The sequence below is a fragment of the Cyprinodon variegatus genome, unplaced genomic scaffold (assembly GCF_000732505.1).
Source record: "Cyprinodon variegatus isolate N-32 unplaced genomic scaffold, C_variegatus-1.0 Scaffold354, whole genome shotgun sequence".
NCBI lineage: Eukaryota > Metazoa > Chordata > Actinopteri > Cyprinodontiformes > Cyprinodontidae > Cyprinodon > Cyprinodon variegatus.
Genome location: NW_015150807.1, coordinates 725,687 through 734,084, shown reverse-complemented (window position 1 = coordinate 734,084; position 8,398 = coordinate 725,687). Strand labels below are relative to the sequence as shown.

General features: G+C 39.9%; 2 protein-coding genes across 2 annotated transcripts in view; one reads left to right on the top strand and one right to left on the bottom strand.

Moving 5' to 3' along the window:
• Positions 1-231: 231 nt before the first annotated feature.
• On the bottom strand, positions 232-5,861 carry lipt2 (lipoyl(octanoyl) transferase 2 (putative)). The gene is made up of 4 exons (XM_015386015.1): positions 5,791-5,861; positions 4,122-4,436; positions 3,925-4,051; positions 232-571 (listed from the first exon to the last, which is right to left on the bottom strand). Exons 2-4 carry the CDS (start codon positions 4,428-4,430, stop codon positions 318-320), a joined length of 690 nt encoding a protein of 229 aa, XP_015241501.1. The 5' UTR covers positions 4,431-4,436; positions 5,791-5,861; the 3' UTR covers positions 232-317.
• A 1,127-nt stretch (positions 5,862-6,988) lies between these two features.
• rnf169 (ring finger protein 169) overlaps positions 6,989-8,398 on the top strand; it is a 12,622-nt gene continuing 11,212 nt past the window's right edge. The window contains exon 1 of the mRNA XM_015386013.1: positions 6,989-7,314. Coding sequence (XP_015241499.1) covers positions 7,032-7,314 — 283 coding nt within the window. The 5' untranslated portion in view covers positions 6,989-7,031. The remainder of the gene's footprint in view (positions 7,315-8,398) is intronic.

The following is an 8,398-nucleotide window of genomic DNA, read 5'->3' as shown; positions in this document are numbered from 1 at the left end:
GGATTTCAGACTTAAACATCCCCAGTTATTAATTTCATACACTCGCAAAAGTAACGCAATAGTTACTTTTACTACTAACTACTTACTTTTATTGTGGAGTAACTCAGTTACTAACTCAGTTACTTTTTGGGAGAAGTAACTAGTAACTATAACTAATTACTTTTTTAAAGTAACGTGCCCAACACTGATCCAAACGGTATCAAAATAAAGTCATGGCAATTTTTATTTAAAAAGAAAAAAAACTAAAACACAATGAGGTATACTTTCCAACTTTAGTGTAACTGGTACTCAATAAAAAGTCTTTTTTTAAACAGTTTTTATGTAGACGACACTCCACTGTTCTGTTCGGGCCTTTCTCCTTCAGTCAGCTGACAGAGGAAATGTTCTGCGAAGGCGTCCAGAAGGTGAGGGATGGTCTCCTCCACACTGACGTCTCTCTGCAGCTCTCTGCTCAACGATGTCACGCCTTTCCCTTCAATCCCACAGGGAACAATGTGGCTGAACCATGATAGGTCCGTGTTACAGTTCAGAGCCAAACCGTGAGACGTGATGTAGCGGCCACAGTGGATTCCTGAAATCAGAGAAACGCTGCGTCAAACCGAGGCTCGCCAATCATCTTTGAAATGACAGAGGAGAGGAAATTATGTGTAGCTGTCTTTAATATTGGCGTGTCAACCTCAAACCTGCTTTTGAGTTTAAACTTTTAAGTTGAGGTGTAATAAACAAGTATAAAAATCACTGAGTTGATCAAAAAGGTGAAAAGGTGAAGAGGCACAGAACAAGAAAAAAAATACTTAAAAAAAAACACTGAAACAACCTTTAATAGGCTAAAACCTTCAGAAGAAAGACAGAAAATGTTGCAAATTGATTACTCTGATTCTTAAGAACTGATTACTTAAGACCATTTGATATTTCAGTTTTTCTTTTTTATTAAATTTGCAAAAATTTGTACATCTGTTTTTTTCTGTCAAGATGGCGTGCCGAGTATAAATTAATGCTAAATAAAATGAATTTTATTGATTTTAGCAAAAGGCTGCAATGAAACAAAGACAGAACATTTTAAAGGGGTCTGAAAACTTTCCTTATCCACTGTATATTTAATTCTAAAGATAGAAGCTGTATCAAGGTTAATACTGGAATGATTAACTCAAATTTAATGATTTTTAATGCTCTTAGATATAATGTTAACGCCATCAACAAGTACCCATGAGTCATATATATACATATATATAAAATACGGTGAAATCCTTTGTCTTCTTTACTGTGGACAGCCTGCAGCCATGTCCCGAATTCCTCATTTTCCAGCCACTATTGTTGAAATTTGCATTTTCCCATTCTCTAGCTTTTTCTCCGGCTCGAGCTTCTTTACCGAACATACGGCTTTACGATCAAGTGGAAGCAGTTCCGCGCAAATATATTGCGATATAATATATCTGACGAAATAGTTTTTTTTTTTTTTTAAATAAAGCATTTTAAATGCCACAATATCACATTTCATGAATTTTAATGGCAACAAAGGCCTCAATTTAAGCAAAATAATAATTTAATGACTTTTAATGATTTTTAATGACCCGCGGAAACCCTGTTGATTCAGGCTAACTTTTAACAGTTTCTTTAAACAGCCTTGATGAAGTAAATGAATAAAAACACACAAGACAGAAAGACAATATGCATAGGGCATATTGGAATAAATATGACACTAAGGATTCTAAGGCTGAAATAAATTACAAATCGGGCAGAGTCTCCAAGTTCTAAAATCATGCTTTGTGTCTGCTGCTAGTCCTGATTTATGGAGTGAATTTTGTTCTTTCAATTGAAATTTGCTATTTTTACCTTTTTTATTTTAAAAAAAGGCTTTGAGAATAACTTTCTTTTCATATTTTATTTCTATTTTTTTTATTTCTCTATTTCCGTCCTGGGGTGGGTTTTCCTCTGGAATGAAGAGTGAAGATGCATTTCCATTAGTCCAACGGATGTTGGCTTTTTATTGGTCAAGAGTGAGCTTTCGTTTTTTTCTACTTAAAGTAGAGAGGATGTGATTATGAACGCTATTTAAAAAGAATACAAATTGTAAAACTCAATCTAAAAAGAAGAAATTACAACATATAAAAATAAAAGAAAAAGTGAATGTTTTAGTCTCTGCATCAAACTGGCCATATCATGGCGTTTGTTTTGGGGGTTTTTTGCACCATGTTTTTTCCTCCCAATGTTTAGATTTGATCAGTGCTGCAGTTTAAAAAATGGAAATGTCATGAAAGCTAAACAAAACGAACTTTCGTTTTGTGTACACTCTGTGTAAACAAAAAGACAATAAAGTTTGTCCAAGTCTAAGTCTAAAAACAAAAATTAAGTCTAAAAAAGAATTATTAAAAAAAATAAAAAATGATAAGAAAATAAAATCTAAGAAAACAACAAAGTTATTCTCAAAACCTTTGGGTGTTTTAATATTTTTTAAGTTTCCTTTCTGAACTGAAATCTCTGATAACAGCTGACTTTCTTCCTCTGAATAGGCGAACTTTCTGTCTGATAATGATTTAAATATATCAGTGGAAACATCCGATTCTTCTGCATTGTTTGTGTCATCAGCCACTGTAGAAGCAGTCAGTTTACCTGCCGAGGTTCCCTTTCCATGTCATAAAAGACACAACAAAACAGCTAAAATGGTCTGGAAGTTTCTTGGGGTTCTTTTTTCCTCAGGGGAGCTTTTTAACCATATCCTTAAAAAAACTGCTTATTTAAGCAGCTTAGCATTAATTTCAAGTGTTTGATCTTCTATCCATCTGAATGTATAGAAAGGAAAGGATGTCACAGCTCTTGAACATCACCTTCAGCCAAACAAGAGGTCCATCTATCCATCCATCCATCCATCCATCAATGTTTGTCAAAGAACACTACTGCCACCTACTGGTTTGTAACGTCACGGTGCGGCATCGACTGCTGTTCAAGTCCCAGTGCTGTATCTGGTGTTTGTCACAACGCACTATTGTCCAAGTAATCTTGAAAACATTCTTCTTCCAAATGTTGGCTACATATTACTTGTTTTTTCTCTGGCCACAAGTTAGATGGCAAATCCTTTGCTTCAAGTTGGCAATGCAACGATGAAGGATCATGAATCGGAAAGGCTTACCGCACTGTGACGTCACTGCCGGAAGGACTGAGGTGTTACTATGGCCGTTTCTCAATTCACAAGCATGCGAGTATGGACATGTGTCCTCACCAAGTATGTTCTTGAGCAGATCACAGGAAAGTGTGGACTCGGGGAGAACAGGAGCACGCAGCATAAATATGGGTCAGTTGCAGCAGCCAGGAGAAGGCTAATGGTTGCCGCTACCCTCGGAAGTCCGCTGGTTGCCACGGTCCTCTCCACTTTGGAATTTTTTTTTATTTTTTTATTACGCATTAACTCATTAAATGGGCCATATAATGAACCTTCAAAGTGTAATGTTCTCGCCTCAAATGATCTGGACACGTATTTTTATTGAACAACGGCAACAGAGCAACGGTGCATGCTGGGACAGCTGTCAATCTCGAGAACAGACAAGTCAGCTCTGATGGGTACTTGGTAAAGAGGGAGGGGGGAGAACAACATCAGGGGACTTTGTTCCGGTCTCTGACTCGGTAATCGCAACAAAAATAATTGTTTTCATTGTTGTTTACTGATTAACGCCAAATTCATTAAATCACAGTGAACATATTAGTTTTAGTTATAATGATCCATTGATTATTCCTTGCTGACTGGACTCTTCCTTAAAGTGGGATAAAATTATTATGAAAAGGCTTAAAACCACCATAGAAGAGGTGAAAATCAACCAGGGAGTGTCTTAAAGCCATCCCTATGGAGCCAACACACCCAAAACAACCAAGGCTCCAGGAACTAATACCTGCTGCTGAGGTGGTGAGAGTAGTCATGGCGATGTGACCTACCAATGGCGCAGATCTTGTTGTCTCCGACCCAAACTCCAGTATGAGGAGACGTTGCTGCTTCTACTCCTAACCTGCTGCAGAGGGTAATGACGGTCTTCTCCAGCTGACCGACGTACCAGCGAACGCTCTAAGAGAACAGAAAACACTTTACAACCAAAACCCCAAAGCTCAAGGACCCCAGTCTGCTCTGGTCTGACCTTCCTGAAGCTTCCCAGGTTCAGGACCGGGTAGCAGACCAGCTGCCCCGGTCCATGAAAGGTGATGAGTCCTCCTCTGTTGGTTCGGTGGACGTCGGCCCCCAGCAGGCAAAGCTTTTCCAGCAGGGGCCCCGGGTACGGTTTGTGCCGGATCCCGGTGGTGTAGACCGGCGTGTGCTGACACAGCAGCAGTGCATGTGCTGGACCAGACCGGTGTCGGTTAACAAAGACCTGCTGCAGCCTCAGACCTTCCTGATAGGAGACCAGGCCCAGACGGACCACCTCCACCAGGGGCCTGTTGGTCTGCATCCAGAACTGAAGGCAGAATTGAAACAAAATTTAATTGAACAGTTTTTTATTGGAATCAGTTCAAAGAGAAAAATGTTTATCTAAAGATTTTCCCAAAATGTTTCATCTGGAAGAGGGGAGGACTTTTCTGGGTCAGCATCTGATAGATCTGGTACTAGTGATGTTATGAGATGAGCCGAGGCTTCGAGGAATGTGTTGAGTATCGAGGCTTGCTTCATTTAAGGAGGAGCCAAAATAGATGACGTCCGAAGCCTCGCTACTCCCGCCATACCAGGTGACCACTTCAGGAAGTGGTTCAACTTGCCCGGAACTTCAGCAGGCATTTAAACAGCCTCTGTGTTCACTTAAGATGTGGGAGTTTGTAGGAGAGTTACTGTCAGTTTCATAGAGTTTGGATATATTCTAAGAATAGATTGGTTGGAAAAACAATAGTTCTACTTGGTTAAAACTAGTCTGGTGAAATTAAACAATGTAATGATCAAAATCAGAGTGTCCACTGCTTACACATGTAATGAGATTTATATACCGGTAGTATTGCTTTCAGGAACATGTATTGTCTTGCAAGTGGTGTCACATGTAAGACATGGACTTTCAGTCTTGAGGTTGATGGTTCAAGACTCACATCAGACTTCTAAAAGTTTTTTTTTTTTTTTTTGCTAATGTGACTAATTTGTATTGTTTGCCCTAGTACAAATATAGGTAGGGTAAAAACACTGCCAAAGTTAGATTTGTTAGTTTGACCAAAAGATTGGTTGAACACATAACTTCAAACCTGATTAAGACCAAAAACTATGGAAAAAACAGTGTGTTTCAATAAAATGACTAACACCTTTCATTTTGTTCATCTATGGCCAATTTGCACTTTCACTGTCTGCTTGAGCTTATTTCACCAAAATGGCAGAAAAACTGTGATTTTCCTCTTCTAAGACATTTTACACATAAAAAAATTTACAAACGATTTTATTATACAGACCAAACATTAACAATTTCAAAGGAACTTATATGGGGGGGGGGGAAACTAAAAACAATTGCAAAAAATCAGATATTTCTAACTGTAGTTCTGCACTCCACCAGCAGGTGCTGACATGTTTACATGAGGCTTCTTGAACTGTGGGGATTGTTAAAGCAATTATCCAAAGCCTTATGAGGCTTCATCTCCCCATCACTACCTGGTACCATTCATCAGGTTTTCAGATGTGATCAGAGAGGAAAACTTCCTTAGATCCTGTCTATGCTTCTCTCTGCTCTGTGCTCCAGTAACTTCCGTGTGGCAATGTTACCAGCAGATCCTCACATTGAGTTTAACTGCTCGCTTTCCCCAGGAACCAGCTGAAACCTCTCATCTGATCCGGGTGCTCACCTGAAAAAGTCACCGCGCGCTCTCATGAAAGTCCTCCACCTGTCAGCTGTGGAGAGTTTCCGTACAGCCGCACTTTCAACCGGAAAAACACTGATCTCTTCAAAATAAAGCTCTGCAATTCTATACTATTATCAGCACTGGGGAAACCTTTTTACGTCATAAAACATACATTATGAAATCTAAAAAATAAAATATAAAAAAAACTACAACTACAATTCTCACTTTAACCCAAATATAGTTATTATTGTCCAACGATTACATCCAAAAACCCTCCAGAAGCGGATACTGATTAAGCTCTGCACCGGTGGCAACAAGTCCAATGCATCTTTCCGAGAAAAAACTCCCAAAGCAGGATGGATCAACTTTAGCGTCCTGAAACGTTATTTATTTGCTGAGCCAATTTAAGTTCTTGTTGATTTGACATCTGAAATAGAAATGTTACAAGGAATGGAGGCGGCATTGATATTTTTTCAGTGCTCCTAATTTTCAGGTTGGTGGGTCTCAAAGAAATACAGAGCAAATGGATCATTCCATTAATGTTCCCACGATGGGGAGAAGTGTCCCTTGTCTAAACACACAGGTGCCATTCAAAGGTTAAAGGCAGAGGTGAGTAGTTACTCCTAAAATGTATTGTTTCATTTACTTAAGTTAATTTTGACAAAAAAATATATGTTTTAGGAGAAGTTTAACTGCACTATATATTTTTATTTGTTTGATTTAATTAGTATATTATAGTATTTAAAATACCAGACTTTGCAATTATCTTTACATTGTGGTCTGTCCTATTAGATCACTTATCACCATATATGATGTTATGATGGGTTACTCAGTGCTTTAGAAACCTATTTTACCAAATACATTACTCTTACTTGAGTAACAAGTTGGTATTTGGAAAGGGATGTTTTTATTTATTTATGTATTTATGTATGTATTTATTTATTTATTTATTGCTTGTTTTGATGCTAAAAGTGGAGATGAAATACAGTAAAATTCACTGTTTTTTGGAGATGGTTTCTGTTAATTTATTTATTTATGTATTTATTTATTTATTGAGATCAACTTTTGTTTTATTTCTGGGAGCATGTGCTTTTGTTTTGAAAATTCGGTCTCCCGCCACAACAGACTCGCGCCGCTGTGTCCTGATTTCGTGGTTGGCGGGCTTCACGCTCATCCAGATTGTGCTCGCGCTGTTTTTTCGCCAGGGGGCGGGGTTTGTTTTCAGAGCGGACCTGAGAGACAAGATGGCGACCGCAGGGTTCGCCGAACACCGAGCCAGTCCGCCCGGCACCACCGCTGATACCTCCCGGTCAGGGTCCGGCACCGCCGGGTCCGCCCGGTTCCGTGCCGGGTCCGGTCCGCATGAGAAGTGTTCCGTCTGCTCAGAGAGGCGGTCTGGGTCCGGTCCGGCCTGTTCCCGGTGCCTGACCCGGAGAGTCCCGGGCAGAGAGGAGCGAATCCGGAGAAGAAGTGACCCCGTCAGAGGAAGCAGCAGAGCGGGAAAGAGGGACAGCGAGAGCCGGAGAGGTCAGTGTGTTTAACAGCTGAGAGAACCGCTCCGATAGAGCGTACAACCGGTTCCGACCGGTGCGTTTGTTCCTCCAACGAGCTCCTGAAAAAAAAAAAAAAAAAGAGTCCACCAGATTTGGCAGGAACTTTTATAAAGTTACGTTAAAAAAACAGGAATCTGTTGTTAAAATGGTAGCAGTGGAGCAGGCTGTGCCCCAGAATGGACCGGTTCTGTTCTGACATGATGAAATCAGGACAGCTTCTGAAGCTGATAATCACCAATCAGTTTGAGATGAATCAATGAAAAGGTGAACACATGACTGTCCTGTGAGGAGCTGCTTTCCACTCAGTTTGAGCTTTTCTGTCGTCTTTCTCAGCTTTATTCTACACATTTTCTGGATATTTCTGCTCAGATTTCTGCTTTATTCTTGGTTTTCGGTCAGTCTCTTTAGTTTGCATCATGTAGGACTTGTCCAGACATGTACAGCTGCAGGAGGAGCTTTAGTCTTGCTAGTTCTGTAGTGCTGGGTTCATTTTGAAGGACTGGTTTACCTGTCTGAGCATCAGAGAGCGATGGGGTGGATTTAAATCTTTCTCCAGCTCTGCACCAGCAGCCTCTGGGAGGCCTGCTTTCCATGCAGGAGGTAAGAACCAAAGCCAGAGGGTAAATCTTTAAACATCTCATCAGGTATCGGATTAAGAAGTAAAGCTCCACTGAGAATAAAGCTAATTTAAAGAAGTTTGTTTTTAGGTCTTACTTTAATCAAGATGTGTTGCTGCTGTGACAAGGACAAAATTCTGTTTAATTTCATTACACTTATGGACTGACACCATGGAAATCATATCATCTCATTAGATCTGTGTGGAAGGTGGACACCGTCATGCTGTGAAGTCGCACTGAGCAAACTTTAGGGAAACAAAGCGTTGCCAACATGTTTTGCTCAGCAGGACCTCCGACCTCCAGTCCTCCCAGTGGAAAACAGATACTGGTCCTTTTAGAAAACACCGGGTTAAAGGAGAAGTCCAGTCAGCAAGGAATATTCAATGGATTATTATTTATACATAAAACTAATACCTTGGCTGTGATTTAATGAATTTAGTG

What these genes read in the sequence shown, in the direction of transcription:
- lipt2 (XM_015386015.1), bottom strand. Translation starts at nt 4,430, where the DNA reads ATGCAGACCAACAGGCCCCTGGTGGAGGTGGTCCGTCTGGGCCTGGTC. An exon ending in ACCTGGGAAGCTTCAGGAAG is followed by an intron (nt 4,052 to 4,121) that starts GTCAGACCAGAG and finishes CTGTTCTCTTAG; the next exon opens with AGCGTTCGCTGGTACGTCGG. An exon ending in CAACAAGATCTGCGCCATTG is followed by an intron (nt 572 to 3,924) that starts GTAGGTCACATC and finishes CTCTGATTTCAG; the next exon opens with GAATCCACTGTGGCCGCTAC.